General features: G+C 34.0%; 1 protein-coding gene across 1 annotated transcript; it reads left to right on the top strand.

Annotated features, from left to right (window-relative positions):
- Window positions 1-1702: 1702 nt before the first annotated feature.
- Window positions 1703-10975, top strand: LOC128229658 (uncharacterized protein C1orf50 homolog). Its single transcript, XM_052941435.1, has 5 exons — window positions 1703-1828; window positions 2562-2677; window positions 3543-3629; window positions 4435-4566; window positions 8155-10975. The coding sequence occupies exons 1-5, from the start codon at window positions 1795-1797 to the stop codon at window positions 8383-8385; spliced, it is 600 nt and encodes a 199-aa protein (XP_052797395.1). The 5' UTR covers window positions 1703-1794; the 3' UTR covers window positions 8386-10975.
- Window positions 10976-21932: the final 10957 nt, after the last annotated feature.

Here is a 21932-nt window from a genome sequence, read left to right as displayed (position 1 = left end):
CATGTAATTCGCATAATTTTATGTTAAAAACCAACATCAACTTCTTTTATTTGACCGTAAACATGGAAATCGACTTAAGTTAAGGAATGACTGAAGATGTTTTGTGAATACTAGCCCAGTTTCTTTTTCAACATACATGTACCCCAAACTGGAAGAATATATATTTTTCCTTATGCATCCAAAGCTTGTGTCACACCTAACTCACAACTTAAGCATTTAAAATTAAGTTTATAATTCTCAAACTTTCTAGGTAGATAGGTCAAGGCCATGATATGAGCTCTATTGATTTTGAGGTCTGTGGGTCAAAGCTCAAAGCCGTGACGACATTCAGTTGAAAATCGGTTTACATTCAATATATGAATAACGATTTGGCTCAAGGATCTTAAACTTTTTTAATATGATTGGTCATGACCAGCAGATGAACAGTTTTGATTTTGAGGTCAGTGGATCAAAGGTCAAGTTCGTGGTGACCATAAGCTGAAAATCGGTTTCTTATCAATATCCGAAGAATGGCCCAAGGACCTCGAACTTTATAAGCAGGTTGGTCATGGCCAGCATATAAACCTTATTGGTTTTGAGGTCAGTGGGTCAAAGGTCACGGTCGTTGTGACTGTAATCTGAAAATACCGGCACCGCAACTATTTTGACTTCGCGGTTGGTCTAAGGTAAAAATGCGAAATAGTTATGAAATAACTGTATTACTGTAAATGACAAATTTCATTGCACATGTCATACCCAAAGTGCCACAACCTTGCCGATGGATAATTTCTTTCCTGCTGTGAATACGCCGCGGGGTGGGCCATAAAACCATTATCGTACGGTTTGAATACACAATTTCTGGGCATCGATTTTCTACAAATTTTACATAAATGTTCAAAATGGACCAAAAGATATTTAAAAATTCATTTTTTCGAAAAGTTCATTTGGTAGAGAAAAAAGTTCTGCATCGGAAGCTAAGCGATCGGATGTCTATAAATAACTTGGAATAGCAAAACAATTTTTAGCTTCTTCTTAATTCAATGTAACTTTGGGTGACGAACAAAACCCTTAAAAAGGACCAAAATGTAAAAATCATACACTTAAAACAAAACCATCATCTTCAACGGCAAGAATTATCCTAACATATATGTAGGAAGTAAGTTGATATGTTGAAAGACTAATTCGTGAGAACTGTTTAACCATGTTTTTCCAATATAACCCTATATATATATATATATAGGCACTTTCGCTTTACCGGATTTCTCCGGCAATGAGTCTTTGTCATGCAGTTCCCCATAATACCAAGTTAGTTTTACTCCGATTTCGTCCAATAACTGAAGAATACTTCTATCCTTGTACCATTATCTTGGTATAATGGTGAACTGCATCTGCTTCCGTTCAGACATATTTCAAAAACATTTGCGACGTCTTTGATGCTTTGCATCAAAATAAGTCTTGGTGGTATCATTTGGGTAACAGTAACTTGAGTAAGTATTAAATCTACACAAGAATCCGACTTGCATTCGGACCTCGGTACATTTGTTTTAATTAGAATTACTTTTCTGTTATGATTTAAAATGTTTTCGATGGCTTTTCATATTAATATTTTAATTTTAAGTACAAAGTTTCCATAAAACCCTACTGGTGTTGATTATGGTATATTTTCGCAAATTAAATACATTTACGGTATTTAGTAAAATTTTCTTTACCTCTAAGAAAAAAATAGCAGCAAGAAAAGTGAAGTTCACTTTCACGAACGTTACACAACAACAAATATTATCAGCGTGGCGTAGTTATATCTGTTTTAAGAAAAAAATGACTGCAGAAGGAAACAGCTATGAAACTAAAGGTACCTTGTGAATGTAACAAATAGTGTGATCTAAACTGAGTCGTGAGTGGTTAAATGGAAATTGCACTGTAAGTGCAATTGTCCATGATAAATTGTTAATTTTCTCTTTGTCAGGATAATTACATATAACTTATCATCTAATGATCAGTTAAAATAGTATACTATAACTAATGCTCAATAAAGTTCAAACTTTCCTGACCCAGGTATCAAACATAATGATAACAATGTTAATATTCAGGCTTAAGTCTGTTTTCTAATTACTGGTTACATAAATTGAAGTATTTATGCACCAGTCATTTGTAACCACGGCCCCCGAGGTTGGAGGTTTAGCGGGGTTTGACTTTCGATAAAATCCCCATCCTGAGGAAACGAGCTGCTGGTAAAATCCCCGCACCCTGGGGACATCGTAGGTAACTCAGCACTGTGGGGCCACCTGGCAGGTAAAAACACGGCCCATTTCCTGCGCTTTCCCTGGTATCTAGTGGGGGGCCTCAGTACTGGTTCAGCAAAGAGCTAGGGTATTGCACCCAGTTCTCTAGTATCTCACTCTATTTGTTCTAGTCTATTAATGTCTGTATTTGACCGGAATTGCAGTCAATTCTATCTCATGTCACTTATTGCATTAAAACACAATTTAGGTCGTGATAGCGTCATGGCAGGGTCAAGCCATAATGCAGCCAATAGGGGTGAGCATCCCTTGACAAAATAAAATTTACAAACATCTTGTTTTCAGTTGCACTGGTTGAGAGTAACAGTCGGCCCACTGGTCACCAGCTAGTGAACACTTACATGACGAACAGAAATGCTGACCCAATGGACCTTGTGGAGCTGGCTAGACAAGTTCAGACGGTGAGATAAACCAGGTTTTCATTCGGCTCTGATACATGTTCTGGTTGAGTATCAATTCAGAGAAAAATTTCCACCTTTGCTTTTTCAGCAAAATGAAAATATGGGAAGAACCCAATTGTTATGGACATGTATTATGTGGGCTTTATATAGCTAATTGTTGAAAGGTGTAAATGTCTTCATGAGGCAGGTAAGACAACACTTCTTCCAATGAATTCACATTTTGCAATTAAATATTCTTCAATAACGCAAAGGTGTCAGTAGCCTCCATGACCAAGTGGTCTTGACTGCAGGCAAGAAATATTGTACTGGAAAGGCGGACCCCGTTCAATTCCAGCTTTCCCCAGAATATTTTTCTACGGGAAAGTATCTGGTACCTTGTGGAAACAATAAAACTGCCTCATTAATATTTCATGATTGCGAATTTGTCCAAGCCAAATCGCCATTGGTACACACAAATCATAGCTGATAGTGTATCTGAGGTATCAGATTATGTAAGGAAGGCTGCTGCTCCCTGTCCTTTTCCTTCTGCCCTTATGGAGACCAGCATATGCATACTCCTGGCTTTATTTATTGAATGCTTAAGTCTGTGAACTATTTCTTTTGTTTTGATTAAAACTTCTAATATGATTATAAATTCATACAATCTAGAAATAGTTAGCAGTTGAAACCTAATATAACTTCATTAAATCACAATTCCTGACATTTTCTGTGAAATTCATAATGTTAAAAAAATGCAATTTAGAACCTAACTTAAACTGAACATACTAAGTGGTTCATTTATTTAATTTAATTGCTTATCTTCATGTGTTGTATATCTTACAATAATGAAAAGTGTAATAACTTAAATCTGCGGTCCCTATTACAGGCAGATGAATTCACAAAGGCGACATGTGGCAGTAAACTGATGGTGATTGCTGATCAGATCCGATATCTCCAAGAACAGGCCAAGAAGGTCTGTATGGTCTGAAACAGTGGTCCTAGGGTTGTTATTATGAGTTATACATGTATGTTCACATTATATGTACATTAAATTTAGACTTGTCGGAAATAATTCAATATCATTTTATGAGTTGAACAACATTTTATAGTATTTCTGCTTGTTCAAGAATGGCTCCTGAAAGGGATTGCATGTACATGTATCTTCCAGAATGAAACAGCATGTTGAATAGATTCAAATATGAAGATTTGTTCCGAAAAATGATCCTCTTTGCCCCCTTGTTTAAGATTTCTAAATATGCAACAATTAATGCGTTGCCCGACCAGGGGCCAGTTGGCATATAGGGGACTCAATACAGTGTCTGATCCCTGAAGGGGAGGAATTTTGACCCAATGAGACTGCATCTCGGTAAATAGAATTGGCCAAATTATTTTCAAATTAATTTCACCTCTAGGGATTTTGACAAATTATCCTGCTTCAGGGTTGGGATTTAGATAACATAAAGATGTCAGTTTGTCTACATCCTCTGTTTGTAACTGCAGCCATGAACATACAAGAAATTTATTTGACTTTTTGCATACATGAAAGTCTTAACACCTTTTTTACACCTTCTTACTGCTTATGTTATTACGGGTACAAAAAAGGGAGCTTGCATACTACTACTAAACATATGTAACCTATACTGAAATACATGTAGTCTATGTAGACAAGAAACAATACCTTCAATTTTTGTCCGTTTATATCTGTACCTTGTATCTCTCCATGTTCAGGCTAATGCACTATTTTCATTATTTTTACCATGTTAACCTTCTTTTGCCAGGTTTTGGAAGAAGCGAAGCGAGATGCGATGATGCACCATGCTGCTTGTAACCTCGTGAAGAAGCCGGGCCAGATCTATTACCTTTACGAGCGTGAATCAGGACAGAAGTACTTCTCCATTCTATCTCCACAGGTAAGGCTGCAGTGCTCCAGCTAGCCCGTTTTTCAATGGCGCAGCGCCCGTGCCCCTTTTCTGACCGCCCTGCCCTTTTTTTGAGTAGTGCCCTTTTCACAAATGCTCTAATAGCACCAATTATCCTGTAAGTGCCCTTTTTACTATTGAAATCATTGCAAAAGATTGGCAGCCCTTAATCCGCTGTTATAATTGAGACAAATTACGTAATACTTATGACAATTCAGTGTTCCCGCTAGGTGTCACCATGCCCACATTGACTGCTTAAAATATGCCGCACTACCCTTTCATCTTCCAATGTGCCTTGTCCAAGTCATATGACAGGTAATTGTGTATATGTGTAGTGAGCAGACGACCTGTGTATTCATAATCGGTCATCTTTTAATCCAATAATTAAGAAGAGCCAAATAGGGAAACATCGGCAGGAGGCGGAGCTATTGAATGTCAGCCAATCAGAATATACATTGAGAATTCGTTCATTCAATGATGAAAGTTCGTAAAATGCGATAGAAAATGCGAAGGGATGGTGAAAAAAGTTGTCAAGCACAATTAAATCTTTTAAAATAATTGTTAATTATATTGTACAGACGAGACTCGCCATTTAAACATTGTTGATTTGAAGCAGACGGTCACTGCCGAATTAAACATAACAAAGGTGGCGCTAACACAATCAAATACGTCACTTTTTCAGTAAATGTTTTGAAAGCTTACTTGTAAAATATTTATGATGACAATTTCTTTGTTTCCCACAAATATATGTTGATGCTTTATGTAGCTTTTACCTATCATGTCTACGATCATATCAAAAATCGCCGAAACCGCCATTTTGTCAGAACAAATTTCGGAGTTAATTTATCAATGTTTTATGTTTTATAAGTGATTTTTTAAGCAAGGGCTGTGATTTTTATTGTCATTTTATTCTAAAACATTAGCATATTAAACATTATTTTACCAAAGACAATTAAATAACAGACAGGCTGAATGTAACATTCGTACCCAATCCAGATCGTACCAAACTAAGTTTCGTCCCCTACATATTTGTTTTTTTGTGTATTTATTTATTTGATTGCTTCAAATGTTTACCTGTCTTTGTTTTTTTCTTTATTTTACATGTTTTTTTTTTTTTAAATATCTGACATTGCACTAAAGAAGATTCCAAACAAGTACAATCATACTACTATTCAAATACACCCTTCTAAATTTTGAGAAAAAAACACCATTTTGTTCAAGTCTGGAAATCATGGAAAATGATTTTAATTGAGTACAGTATGAAAACAAAACAAATTATAGGGGGAGACCCCCCCCCCCCAAAAAAAAAAAAAAAACAAAAAAAAAAAAACAACTTGTGACAGGGGTGGACCCCTCCCCCAATTGCCCCTACAAGACTCATGTAGCTTGCCCTTTTCAAAACTCCACCCTGCCCTTTTCAAATCCTGGCTGGAGCACTGGACTGTTGTTCAGAGACTTTTGGGCCATGTTTATGAATAGTCTTAAAGCGACACTGCAGTCTTTCGGGTTCCACACACTTAAACTAGCCCAACTGCATTAATACCCTGATAATGAGGCATTGACATCAATCATGAATGCATCCCTTAAATAAACTCAGTACAGACAATTTGCTATGTAGAATACACTGTAGTGGTTTTTAGCTTGACTATTCGAAGAATAAGGAGAGCTATACTACTCACCCTGGCGTCGGTGTCGGCGGTGGCGTCGACGTTGGCGTTGGCGTCACACCTTGGTTAAGGTTTTGCATGTAAGCACCTTTAAGTCATTATCGTGAAGTGGTACTTTAATAAGGAATGATTGGAAGTTGTAAACAGATTCCCATATGTTGGTGTTTTCCTTTCACAACAACTATCATTCCCAAGAATGGCAAATGAACAGGCAACTACTGGGAAGCGAGTACTTATTTTGTTGCTATCAAAACTATACAAATTTGGCCAGCTTAACCAAAAATCGTATTTTAAGATTTTTGATACAAAAATAGCGCCAATCTTAACATATGGCTCAGAATTATGGGGTACTGAAAAACGTAACACAATTGAATCTGTCCAAATATACGCGTGTAAAAGATATATGTGTGTCCCTCAGAAAACAACAAACATAGCAGTTCTGGGTGATTGTGGAAGATTTCTGATGTATATATAAACTATGAAAAAGGTAACAAAATATTGGCTTAAGATACTACATGTACATATGCCAAATGATAGATTTGTGCGCCTTGTTTATAATATGCTCAAATATGTGGACGAACTGAGGCACAGCAACTGGACAACACGGGTTAAACATATATTAAATGTGACGGGGTATAGCTATGTATGGATAGATCAGCTGGTCCAAAATGAAAATATATTCTTGATCAACATTGTGCAAAGACTTAAAGACCAATACATGCAAGATTGGACAAGGTTAATATCAGAATCTCATAAACTTAGCCGATTCAGAAATCTGAACACGGATTATAAACATGCACCATACTTAAATAATGTAAAAATAAGAAAGTTCCGAAGTGCTTTAGCTAAGCTTAGGTGTTCCGCCCATAATTTAGAAGTTGAATAAGGCAGATATTATAATACACCTTATGGAAATAGAATTTGTAAAATATGTCAATTAGAGATTGAAACTGAGTACCATTTCATAATGAAATGCACTACTTTTAATGATCTGAGGATGAAATATCTCCCCAGCAAGTATTACAATAATCGGAACATGCATAAATTTCATCTCTTACTGAACACAACAACAGATAGCACTGTTAATAACTTAGCAATGTTTATTTTCTATGCCTTAAAATTGCGGGAAGAATTTGTAAATAATAATTTACCATAACAGTGTTGAAAAACACCATACTGATATATATTTATTCATAACTAAATTTAAGGTTGTTCTACTTTGTACATGGTATTATATGCACATTTATCACTACATATATTCTATGCCAAATAATTTTCACAGGTAACCTGTGTTCACCATTCACCTGTAATTGTCTCATTTGTGTTTGTTTGTAAATAATGATTGTTTTGGGCTGGTGGCCTTTATCAAATAAATGATTTGAATTGAATTGAATTGAATTGAATTGCATTGAGACTTTGTACAATGGTATTCAACCACCCAACTTAATTGAATAACCAAGTTAGATAACTGTATTTTGCAAATAATGGTCCTTTATTATTAGACTTAGAAATTCTCGTTAATATTTTGCATGGAACCACATTTGTGTTTATATCTCAGCACACCATGTATTGCATTGAAATCTAATCTGACAGTGATCCATGCATGTTTCACCAAAACATTTCAATCCTTACATTGAAAAGCGGCGGAATAGTCGAGCGCGCTGTCTCTATGACCGCTCTTGTTATGTCCATTCCTCTCCTGAAAAAGTAGTCCCATACCCAGGTAAAAAAAAATCCTTTTAGAAAATGATATACCATATGAATCATGTTAGTATTTTTCCCTTTTTGCCAAAACGATGCTAATTTTCCCCTATCAAAGGGCTCTGCCACCATTCTCTTATAAGTGATAAAAACACTTCCCTTATCCTGTCTAATGCTTCATTAATATCAATACATGTGATTATTATTGCAGGAATGGGGAGCTAGCTGTCCACACGAGTTTATCGGAGCTTTCAAACTGGAACACGACATGAGTTGGACGCCATACGATAAAATTGAGCAGAGATCGCAAGACTTTGCTTTCATCAACAAGGTTATGAACGCACAACATGCTCTTGTAGACGCGGAGGCACCAAATTTCAAGGGATTGACATTGGAATCCAGAAACAGCTCTTCTGTAAAGTTGACTGACCTGCCAAGTTAAAAGGCTTTCCGTATGATGTGTTTCAAATGTTGGAAGGTGGTGTTTGTAGAAAATTTCTGTGATGTAAAATATTTAACTTTTGTCTAAATTTCCGAAGATTTTGCATTGAATTTCTGAATTTCATAACGTACCATGTTGTGATAGAAAATATGGATTTTCTTAATGCTTTATCTATTGCTTAGAAATGTTCATTTTACATTTATTTGTACATGTATATATCTTTTAATTTGTCTTTTAAAAAATCAATTTACTTTTCCCTTTAGTTGCTTAATAATGAAATTGGACAGAGAAATCAACTTGTTTTATCATTTTAAATTTAACAAACTGTGATTTATCATATTTAAATTGATTCTTTATTAAAATTCATGTTATTTTGCAATGTATTTTTTTTTCAAACATACTTGATGATAAACTTGAGTTTATCATTAATATAATGAAAATCTTGCTAGTTTCTGTGAAACTTTTAAAGGGGTGAATTGTTATGGACATGTATTATGTAGGCTTTATATAGCTAGTTGTTAAAAAGTGTAAATGTCTTAATGTGCAACTATAAGCAAGATGGGGGTCATTCTATCAACAAGCATTTTGATGGCCTCACTTCCAAATGTCCAAGGTACAAAACTCCATGTTTTCCGAAGAAAAGTTTTTAGTATTTAATCTTGGTAATTTGATCACACATTTTTTTTTTACAAAATGCTGAAGTTACTTTTTTTTTGTTACAATTTCTGAAGGTTCGGCATTTTTGCTTCTCTGTGAGATGTCCAATCACTGCTTGACACTTTGATCACGTGATACAACACCATTTTCTCATTGGACTATTTACTCGGCATTTTGCAGTTAGATGTTGCTCACCTTTATGATTTTAGTGATGTAAAATTTCTGAAAAAGAATAAAATGCAGCTTCAGCATTTTGATGTGAGGCCATCGATATAGTACAATCAATTTTGTTTTATTCTTATTAGTTTTAGCACATTATATTTAAAAAAAACATTTGGTTGGATAAGAAGTTTCACTATTTTTTTTTCAATTAGTGAATTAACATTTTAATTTGATTTTTGGCTCTTGTCAAGTAATTGTTCAAATGACAAATGTTCGATTATTTGTATGTAAACTCGTTGATAAGATGAAGTCAATATGTACAGTGTTTCTATTATGACTTAAATGTGGTTTTAGTGTTTCAATTATGAATGAAAAAATGTTTTTATGTTTTACGGCTAAATTATCATTATTTGTGTACAAAATATGTGGAATTGAAATGATTTATAATGTAACATATTAAAATACTGTCAATGTTTTTTTTGTTAAATTAATTTTAAGCTCTAATAAAAAAGTCAAGGTATTGTTAAGGCATTGTTGTCATTGCAGCACAAAAACTTTTAATCTCTGCCATTACTCAAAAAACAATCAATATATTCCAATAGAACTTGGTACATATGTTGCCAGAGACAATGCACATCTGTATAGCAAGGCCCATAACTCTGACTTTAATATTTGTTGAGTGACGCCTTATATTTGACTGAATAAACGACAACAGATGGGTATTGACATTCACTCCACTGCGCACTTGTTATATATATGCAAATAACCAATTGTGTTTGCCCATGTGCATCTTGATTCTTGTTTAGTACATGTAAGTTGCAATGTACATGTTTAAATGCCTGGCCCCAATATTACGATATTATTTAGTAAATTTTCAGTACCAATCTCATATCAATTTATCATATATAATTGTGTACCATTATGTTTCACACTTTTTAGAAGTGCATTCATTTATAGAAATTGTTGATTTAAACCATAGTCAAGCTTCAAAAGAAAAAATATTCTACAGTAAAAAATGTAATTGAGTAGAACTGATTGTTTTAGTCACAAAACATATTTTTTGCTCTAGAATTAGTTTTCTTTGAAATATTAACATATTTTGTTAGAAAGTATGTTTTAAAAAGAGTGATACATTCACAATTTTATATAAAACTTTGCCTCTTTTATGTGATAAAATGAGTTGAGATTGAGATTTGACTCGAGTATTTTCTATAATATTGAGACAAGTACCCTGAAACCTTCTGTAAGAGTTTGTGATAGTATGATGGTGTGGAGATTTGAAATTGTCTGTTGGGGATTGTTTATTGTTTCAATGCTAATTTTAATCCTTGCAAAAATAAATTAATGGCAGAAAATGTCACTGAAATAAAGCAATTTACTACCGTTATAGACAGCACCTGTAAAAGATAGAATTGTTTATTTTCTCCAGAAAATGTATTAGTTGGTCTCAAAAGAATAAGGTACACCATCGGACAGCACCAGGAAGAGATAGAATTGTTTATTTTCTCCAGTAAATGGATAAGCTGGTCTCAAAAGAATAAAGTACACCATCAGACAGCACCTGTAAGAGATAGAATTGTTTATTTTCTCCAGAAAATGTATTACCTAATCTCAAAAAATATAGTACACCCTCCTTTAAGTATTTATCTATGTGTAGAATATTTGTGTTTAGCATTATATACATGTAAGCTGTTTCATTTAATTTTCTTTTACCTTCATTTACATGTTTGTTTGCATATATAAATCAGGGAATATTAAACAATATATAATACTTGGGTTTATTTTTTTGTTCAAGTTTTTAATTGCAAACATGTATAATTCTGTATTTTGCCATTTGAAAAAAAAATACTATATTTAAAATCTGCACTCTCAAGTTTTTGACCTTTTCTGATTTTTTTTGTGTCCGATTCATCTGATTTTGCCTTTAATTCAGTCATGTTTGATAACTCACAATACAACAGGTTTCAATTGTTTCCGAAACTGCCGAAAATTTCATTTTGCTTAAAATGTTGATAATGCTTTGAGCTATAATACATCAATTTTCGAATTAAAATAAGAAGAATGCGATCTGTGCTTTTGTCAGCAGTCTTCTATCACTGGTTTCCAGACACGACGAAAAATAAGAAAAAAGTTGTCAAAACAATCAATCTGTCAGAGTGCTGCTTTGATATCAGTTAGCTTTAAACGCCAATGCTGTAGGAGGGCAGTTAAACGCCAGAGTATAGAAGTGGTGCATTGCATCTATGAAATGGCTGTGAGCAAGAATGCTTGCGAGTCTATTAAGCACTTGTATTTGGGTCACCTTTTATCCTTAACTTTATAAGTTATTTCAACACTTCTTTTGCTCCATGATATGAGCTTCCCATGTAAGACAAGCTACATACATTATTATGCCCCCCTTTTGGTTTTGCAAATGTCAATAGGTAAGTTGGTCTTTATGTCGGTATGCAGAACAATTCTTGTCAGAATAACTCAAGAAACAGTTTGACCTAGGACCATGGAAGTTCATTGGTAAACTGTCATTGAGTGTAGATGACCCCTGTTTGCTTTTGAGGTCAGTAAAGCAAAACTCCTGGTCAACAGGTGTTTGTTGCCATTGATCAGCAAATGAGCCCTTTTGTTTTTAGGTTAAAGGTAACTGTCAACAGTCCGCAATTCAAAGTTGCCCAAAGTTTCAAATATCACAATTACGTTATCAAATGTTGCATTCTTTTCAACACCCCTACATATTTATATATCTATTTCAATAACCTTAACAAAACACATTGCGTCATTAATTTTGACTTTCTTTTCATCTGGATTTTCTTCCAGAATGCCAGCAATGGAATAATCCAAGTTTTAGTTTAAACAGTATGTATTCAGTATGAGGCACGAAGAAGGTTGTCTATTGTTAGCGGAAAAAGCATGCCAGATAATATATTAATCTTAATTCAGTGGGTGTTTTTTAACCTGTGATGGGCTATGTCGCGAAGTGTAAGAGAGGGAATTCCAGTCTCGGATGATTGCTGGTAGAAACAACGAATTGAACAACTGAGTTTTTGCGGGGACAAGAGCATTCTAGTCTCGGATGGTTGCTGGTAGGAACAATGAAGTTACAACTGAGGTCTTGCGGGGACAAGAGCAGTGTTGCTAGCATTACGCTACGGCTTTGACCAAGAGTTTATCTTCTCAAGATTGGTAGTGAGTTGGTGAGCTGCAGTTGCTGGAGAGTCAAAAATAATGTACAAACTGGTATTGTTAGCAAAGAGACGTATGTATCTTAGACTTAATAGAATTTACAATAACATTAATGTAAACCAAGACGACCTAGGAGCGAGCCTTGGGGGGAACTTAAGCTGTTCTTTACGAAAAGAAAAATATGATTCGAACCACCGCTGAAGGCCAAGAGATGCAAGTTGGGGTAGAAGACCCTTGTACCACACCCGATCAAACGCTTTAGATATGTCACAGAAGACTGCTCTTACTTCCTTTTCTCGATCGAGGTCAGAACAAATATCAATGTAGATATAAACCAATTGATTGGTGGAAAAAACACCTTTAATAGAACAAGATTTGATCGAAGTAAGAATGCTATTCAAGATTAGATAATAGTAGACGTATCTGTGGACACATGCAGCTCCTAAGATAAATATATCTACAGTTTGCAGGATTTGACAGATTAGATTTTTTTTAATATCAAAGTGAAAAGTAGATTTATGTATTAGCATGTCGGAAACTGTGACCGAGGAAGTAACACAGCAGTAACACCTTCCTTTAACAAACGGAGACTGATGCGATCTGGATCACTGGCTTTACTTGTGTCAATGACCATGATTGCATCCGAAACCTCTTTAGGAGTGATATTGAATGTACTCAATGATGTACTAGAATTAGGAAGATCCGGTAGATGATGTCATTATCGTATAAATGAGATTATAAGCAGAAGAAATCATTGAGTAGTACATTTAAGATTACAACGACCCCTCAGTGGAAGCATATATTAAGTCGAGAACAAAGGGATCTGCTACGAATATGGTAATAACATCGAGAAGTGTGTTTAATAATGATCAACTCAATTAGAGATTCTGAGTGCTCTGTGAAGTGAGTTGGTGTTGAATAAAGTTAATCAGCATTGTAAGACGTAATACGGGTATTTATTGTGTCGCTTGTTGACTGATGCAGGTTGAACTCTCTTGCAGTAATGAGTTCTTTCATCATAAGCTTGATCAATACACTGTTGAATCAGTAGCCAATCATTGTTATTGGAGTTGGGACGACGATATAAGCCACCAAAGAGCAGTTTCCGATAGATGACAGTTAGTTCCACCCATAATGCTTTGATTCCATTTACGGGTAGATCATTCCTTGGTCAAAAAGCTATAGTACTTCCAGTGCTACCGATTCTGTCACAACGTATAGAATTACCAAAGTTAGGATTAGTATGTTGGTCGTCAGTGGTACTAGGAGAGAGCCAAGTTTTGGTAAACACAAGAATCGTACCGGTTGCGCTTCTATCTCGAGTATATCAAGTATGGATCGCAAACTCTGAATGTTTTGATGCATATAATACTTAGCGAGCTCTTAAGGTTCTTGATAAGAAGAATCAATGGAACATGACACACTTGGTTCAGAGGTCGGAACTAAATTTGGATGAACATCGTTGTATATTAGCAGTCAAAGCAGGCCACTAGATACAATCAAACCAACAAACTGACCCCAATGACTGTGCTGGCTTTTTTAAATTAAGAACGCAATCATTCGATTACGGATTACAGAGGATGATATCAGTGGACATGCAAATAGTAAGCCACACAGTGAAACATCCTAAGCAGTCTGTGAAAAATCAAGGGACAAGTCGACAAACAATTTTGACTAATGTAACTATTTTCTTGTTCAGCTAATGTTACATATAATATGGCTAAAATTAATCCATTTCATGATTTTAAACACATGCATGAGACATAAGTTGGTTCTTTCCGTCCAATTTAAAGCCATAACATTTACACTTTCGAATAAGGAAGAAGGAGAATGGAAGCAAAGCAACGCCCGTGAGTTTGACGGATCAGTGTTTACATCAGGGTTAAATGGTTTGTATGAGGCTATGCGGATAAAACTCGTTCAGTGTCATTTGTTCTTTAACCGTGTGTCTCTAAGCAGTTTTTTTTTAAATAATTGACTACAAGGCTCTTTATTTTTCATTGTATGATTTTTTTGTCATTTCTACTGTTCTCGATAATTTGTCTCTGTTTTATTTATTAGGGATTTCAAACTGTTTTCCGATTGACCTTAAGCCACTTTTAGAAAAAATAATATATACGTTTTGAAGCGTGGTGTTTGATGAATTTCATTATTAATAATTTATTATTATGATAAAATTAAAACGTATTTTTACTTCATTGAATGAACTAATCAAATCATTTTTTTATTTAAAGGGACTCGCTCGGTGTTTTTAAACCAAACATTTGTGTTCCCGGTAATGCATCTGAAAACACCCATTTATCACTTTTTTACTCTATAATATCGATATTGCAGAAACAAGTAAAAATTTAGCATAAAAAGGTATTTTGGTTTAAGTACGGTTCGAACCTACGCCGGTAAAGTCAAGCAAAAATAGACGTACAAAAAACGCCTTAAACACTAGACCAACACGACTTACACCAAACATAGGAAACTTTGACCTTTTAACAACATATTGATAACATCACGTGATAATGTCAATTAACCAATCACGCAACAACGAACCGCAAAAAGCCGTTATTAACTCTACTATGATGAAAAATGTGGTCTTGTATTTGAGCACATACCAACATCTGCTGAAGGGTTCTAGCTTTTGTTATCTTAGTTTTAACACTTCCAATGATTTGCCAAATTTTATTTCGTGATACAAAAAGATGAGCGAGTCCCTTTAACAGGTGAAGTATTTTCTTAAAATCTCACAAGAATGGTATTAATCAATTGGTTCGATCAAAATTATCCCGATGCAAACAACTCTTCTTATCTAGCTATACATTTACACTACATACTTGTTGACACTAAACATTTGAAGCGTTATGATGATAAGAGATGTGTTTTCATTTTATTCTTACCGGGTATGAACGACACCTGATAGGTGTTCAAAATGGCAAGTAACGAAGAAGATTCGTGTTGCGATATATGCCTAAAAAGCAACGTAACAGCGTACTGTCAAGACTGCAATGGATACCTATGCAATTCATGTTTTGAAAAGCATGCATTATCAAGGTTGTTTAGAGGCCACAGAGCTAAAATAGTCACTGAAGAATCCGGTAAAGATCGTAACATTCGAACCCATGATAAAGGAAGTGAAGTGAAAGGAGATGATCCAGGAAAATGTGGTAAACATGTAACGGAAAATGAAGTGTTTTATTGTGATAAGCACGATAAAGTTATTTGTGGACGATGTGTACATGCGGATCATCGTCTTTGTGATGGTCACATAGCTGATTTAATAGAGCAGAGTAGCAACGTCGATGCTGGACAAACACTATCAATGCTGAAAGAACTTCAAGAGAATGTTAATTCTAAAGCGAATAAGAACGATGAAAATGAACGGAATAACAGAGAAACTACTGAAAACTGTTTGGAAGATGTAGAGAAATTTCGACAGCAAATAAATGCTCGTATAGATTTTCTGCAAGGTCAGATTGAAGAAAAGGCGAAAAACAAAAGCGACGCAAACAAAGTGTTAATTGTTGATAAATCATCGGTATTTGAAGAGGCCCGTCAATGGGTAATAAGCAAAAACGAAGAAATTCAAAAAAAATCTGCAAAGAAACAAACATTAGCTTTATGCGTAGCCTTGAAAAGAATAGAGCGAGAGATGCCGGAAATTAGGAGAAAAGTAGAGGTTGCGGATAACAGCTATATGGCCATGTCGTTTGCATTTAAAGGAAGTGTAAAATTGTTGATGTTTTTGAATGAAACGATCAATGAGTTCGGGGAAATAATAGATGATATAAATGGAAGTGATGAGTTGGTCGACAATGTTTCTACATTTGTAAAACAAGAAAACACCAAAACCAGAAAGGTAGAGTGGCTTTTACAAGAAGTGGATTATAAGAATTCAAAGTATTCGACTGTGTCTAGGTTAATTGTTTTGTTTATGATTTTTTTTAATTTTTAGGATTTACCTAAAACGCGCTGATATTATAAAACTACAGAATGAAAACATTGAAACAATTAAGAGTATTAAATAGAAGTATTAACTCAGCGACTTTATATAGTGTGCGGGATATGCATGTGTCCATAAAGGCGCACAAACAGTCTATAGTTGGTTGGTTGGTTATTGCAAAAATGTATAAAAATAACAAACATTTATTAAATGCATTATTATGTTTGACTCATTTCATTTTAATTATCAAAACAAACAAAGCATATGAATTAGGGATAGATAAGAAACAATATTGGCGATATTTTGGCGCTTTATTAACTTGGTAATTCGTGACCACGTAGCTATTAGTATATTTTCTATGGCTAATACTTTTATCTGTACCTAAATGATGTGCTGTTCTTGGTTTTATCATATAAGTCAAAGGAGTTAAACATGATGACATCAAAAATTGCATCAACCTATATTGTGCAACTTTAAAGCTTATATATATATACATGCCAAATAATATTGTCTTTATTCAAATAGGTGCTCGTATTTTGTTCTTCCAGAAAACCAAACAGGTTAGTTCAGACAACATAGAAAAGGATCAATCTTTTGGGCTATATACAACTTCTTCTGGCTTGAACGTCTTGGTTTACCAACAACATATACTCTCCATAGGCGTGGAGTGTATTACAAGTGCCTCTAATAAAAAGCTTGTGCATGAGAGAGGAGTTGCTTGTGATATTGCCAAAGCAGCTGGACTTCACTATGTTCAAGCATGCAACGAAATAATTACAGCAAATGGCGAGTTAAAAGTTGGAACGGCAGTTGCTACATCTTCGGGCAACCTGCGATTTGCATGTATTATACAGGCAATAGGACCAAGATGGTTTAACTATGACACGTCGTCCTTCACAGGTGTACATCAGTGCAGCGAAGACCTTTTGACGACCGTTTATAATGTTCTGAAAGTAGTGAATGAGATGCAAATGGCTTCTGTTGCACTTCCGGCCATAAGTTCTGGTAAGTGGAAATATTTCAGCTTTAATTGAAATGTCATATGAAGTATGAAGTTAAGGTCCTAAACCAGCTTTTAACGCCTATTGTTATTTATATATGAATCTTTGACTATTGGGCTTGTCCCTGTAGTTTTCAGTGTAATTTTCCTATAGTTGATGTTTATGTAGATGGATTTGCTTGTATCAGAGTTGTTGGATTTGCTTCATTCTCAATGCGCATCAACATTGACTATATTTTGCTTAAGAAATTTAATCTACAATAATTAATTATGAAGTATTGCCCGGTGACCCACTATTGATATATTTGGAAAGGGTGTCATGAGAAGAGGACGGATATGCAAACATTTATACCGAAACATATATTACAAGCAAGCTTTATTGACCACGAATGATTGCAAAATAGCTAATATCATGCCCGATTTTAGCTGAAATACAGTAGAACAATACCTCATCTATTTATTTTCTTAATCATATTACATATTAGCGCTTTCAAATTATATTAAAATTATAAAGGGGTCTACATTTAAAAATAGTATTATCAATGGCTGGATGCAACGATAAGCGCATTTTTACATAGGGTATCTTAACATTACAGAAAAAATCCTGAATTTCCACGTTTATTCGTACGTCGTTATTTGTAATGGTAGCTTCGCCTTTGTGCTTACCCTTCACTTTCATTATAGCTTTTTCCGGAGTTCCCTTGAAACTCTGTGCGATGGAATATGCCAGAGCTGCGAAGCGTTTCAGCAAAGATTTTCCTGGTGCCAATCTACGGGAGGTGCACTTTGTGGATAGATCAGCTGTGAAGGTTGAAGTTATTCAGGAGTCTTTTCATCGGTTGATAACTGAAGACAAGGACGATATCAACGACAGGCTTAAGTTCATCACAAAACGCAGATTGTAGGATGACTTGTCCAATTATATTTGTTGTATTGCGCACTGTTGTTACCGTTCTTTTTTTCTTAAACAAAATCACCGAGGTATTCAGTCTAAGAAACCATGTATTGCAGTGTATAAACTTAGAAATAATAATTCAGAAACCCTTTTCATTTATATAATGGCAGTCATTGACTGTAATCTTTCTGTCACTCTTACTTCCATAAAATATTCACCACAATTAATAATATTGTTTTAGCATGGTTCTTATAAAAAAATGCCGAGTTTAATTTGAAAGAAACGAGCATAAAACTCGGTATTTCTTCCTTATGGCACGATAGTAGACCACAGTAAATCTTTCAGCATTCACCAATCATTTAATATTTTGCGCTTTCTGCAATTAAATACACGATTGCAATCATGTTATAAGTTATTAATATTTTCCATAAGCGCATTATTTAGTAAGTTGTTAAACCTTTATCAGTCAAAATTGATGTTTGTTATGTATATGTATGTATTTATTTTGAATAAGGGTGTCTTTTTAACTATTCATGTCGCCGAAAAAGCTCATCAACTACTGCTATCGTTATCTTTACAAAACATCATCTCACATAACATCTTCATATTTACATGCATCACTGAATACTCCGTTAATTATACATATATATGTACATATTTTTTTTTTTTTTGTAAAAAATATTTTTCCAATGTTTAAACGTCGAGCCCCAATTTTTTGGCAAGAATCTTAAGACACTTATTTTATTATTTTATTTAGCTAAAATAGAATCTACTGACCTAAAATTTATTTTACGATTTAAAAAATAGTTTAGTGTAATTATCATAAAAAAATAAATCTTTAAAACGTCGAAAAAATCTTCAAAATGAAATATTTCACAAATTATACCGAAAATAACAAACAAAGTGAGCCTAACTCAATACTGTTATAAGGGACTAAAGATGTCGAGATATTGGTGCCAGACATCGTAAAATATCCTCAATATGTCCCCTGAGAGGGGTAATACATGTTTGAATTGATGTGTAAACTTATATATAAACTTCAATATGAAAGCTTTATTCTAAATGTTGGCAAAACAATTTAGCATTATGCTTTTACTTTTCTTCCTCGGTCTACCTTCAAAATATCACTGAAATAAAATTATTCAAAGATTGTATGTGGACAATTGGAGCAATGTGTTTAGGAAAGATGTAGAAATTGGTTTAGTTTACTTACTTTTGTGAACAGGGACCGAACAACATCTGCCAGATACTCATTTGAACATCATTAGTAAATCAATGCCCAAAACGGTTCTATTTAACGGTGTTAATTGCATATTGGCAAAATAGAGGACCATTTGTTCCTTTCTTTAAACTAATTTAAACTTATATGGGTGTTTTTATCATTGATACAAGCATTAAAAATAAAAAATGAAAATCTATATTCGACCCTTTAAAACGAGAACGAGTCATTTTAATCATAATTGCATTAAAGTGTAAACAAATGGATGGACACAATATTGCGAATATTGGCCAAGTGTTTGTTCCTGGGCCTTCCCTAGTCAAGTGTGAAAATGCCGAAGGATGAGCTTGAAGGATGCGTTTTGTCACGGTTATCGGTCTTGTAGTTTATCATTTGTAATCTATAGATCACGGATTAAGACGATTTGTTTTTCAATGAAATCAGCTATTTTTACTGTTCACTTATTGTTTTCACTATAATTGGGAAGTAATTATTATACTTAATATCCAACTTTAAGTTCCAGTCCTACATAACATTTGTGTAATATTCTCGAAGATGAGTATCATTTTGTTTTTTAATGTAAACTCTATACTGATATAAGAAAAACCATACTTAGGTAAGAGTTATTATGTACGACCAAATGTTATAAAATTTGTAAAATTATTCACCTGTCTAAAATATAAACGAGAATAGAATACTAGCGATGTATGTTTTTAAAGCTATAGATTTTAGAAATAAATATTATAATTATTACGGAAAAATATTGACAATTTGTTTCTGATGTATAGTATGCTATATTAACTAGAAATGGTTAAATTCTTATTATATAACTTGATATTTGTATGACTACTGACTATGAAATATCAATATATGTTTTACTGCTTGTGTACGCATGGGCATATTGCATTTAATGTATTTGAAATAAACACTATACTCTCGTTCATATAATGTTACGTTTGGCCATAGCCGTCTTACTAGAGTTACTGATATTCGACGAATAAGCGTTATACCTGAGTAAGAAGATATCGTTAAGTGACAAATGTGATCAAATCTTACATCTGACAATTTTCTGCAATAAAAACAACTTGCCCTTTATGCTCTTCAAATCAAATGTATAGATCATATGTTGATAGATGTGATTACTCCGTCCTAATGTCAGACTGAAGAATAAAGGTCGTTTTAATGTGTTTCTTTTTTCAGTCCCAGTTTTGGCTAATGTCACGGTATTTGAGTTAAGCCATGGTTTTATGGAAATGGGTTTTGTCTATAGTTTCAATGCTTTATTAAGAATTGATTTCTTAAAAATGAATCCATTGGATGTTGAAAAAATGCAAAAAGTGTGATTTAAGAGTTTGAATAATTTTTGGTACATAATTATATTCTTTACTTCCACCAAAGGTGATTTAAATGTTAACATTTTGAAACAATCACATACAATATATTCAACATATGAGAAACGCGTTGTACAAAAAATAAGACAGTTTTTTTATTGGAAACATATATATGGCGAAAAACAATGAAATCGAACTTAACTTGTTGTGGAATTTAGTGAACCATCGGTTTTACGACTGATTATATTAAAATTATTTGTAGCCTTAAAATAAGCAGTAATGAACAAATGTGTGATTGTCCATATGATTGGATCAATCTCGACCTAACTCGAAACAACAACGCCCATGCCAGGCTACTGCCCCAATAACCCCAGCAACCTCTGTCGCTTATTTAAGATGTTACAGTTAAATAATTTTGTTATCCTACCTGTTTTGAAGAACTTGGCGAGAAAGAAACACAAATAATTAAATGTATATATATTAATTCATAGTTAAGGAAGCATTTAAAAAATATTAGGAGCTACATGTAGATGTCGGGAAAGCTCTTAACAGCAGTGATATAAAGTATGGATATGAAATATATGTCACAAATAGTGTATGTTATTGAAAGGTTTAAATCAAAATGAATATAATATGTTATAATGTGATACGATATGCATTATTAGCTATCAATATTGGATTAAAACACCACAACAACAAAAACAAACACTAAAAACGGCGTCGATAAACAGCCTAAGAATTGGTTGGATGTGACGAAAATATGTTATTTGACAACTCTAGTTGCAACAGTATTAGGCTTTTGTACACGAAAAGGAAAATTACAAGCATGCGAGGACCATCTAGTATATTTGTTGAATATGGAATAATAAAGCATATGTTTAATCGTGTACAAGTCTAAAAGATCAACAGCACAAACAAGTGTTTCTATAAGTTCTGGGTTCCATTTAGGACATACTTAGTCTTTATTATGATATAATAGGTACTAATTAGGATAAATTAACTCCTTATCAGGGGATACTAAGTAATACTAAGGAATTAATGTAAAACTTTAGAGATAAAATGTACAAATCAAATCTATTTTAGACAGTGACACAAGGACGCTTCCATGCGGTACAACTATAAATGCTTGACAGGAAAAACAATTCTGTGTATGTATATTCCTTCACTCACTCAAT

Source organism: Mya arenaria, chromosome 4 (assembly GCF_026914265.1).
Source record: "Mya arenaria isolate MELC-2E11 chromosome 4, ASM2691426v1".
NCBI lineage: Eukaryota > Metazoa > Mollusca > Bivalvia > Myida > Myidae > Mya > Mya arenaria.
Note: the sequence above shows the minus strand (reverse complement) of the source record. Positions and strands in the feature narration are given on the sequence as shown.

What these genes read in the sequence shown, in the direction of transcription:
- LOC128229658 (XM_052941435.1), top strand. Translation starts at nt 1,795, where the DNA reads ATGACTGCAGAAGGAAACAGCTATGAAACTAAAG. An exon ending in AAACAGCTATGAAACTAAAG is followed by an intron (nt 1,829 to 2,561) that starts GTACCTTGTGAA and finishes TCTTGTTTTCAG; the next exon opens with TTGCACTGGTTGAGAGTAAC. An exon ending in TCTCCATTCTATCTCCACAG is followed by an intron (nt 4,567 to 8,154) that starts GTAAGGCTGCAG and finishes TTATTATTGCAG; the next exon opens with GAATGGGGAGCTAGCTGTCC.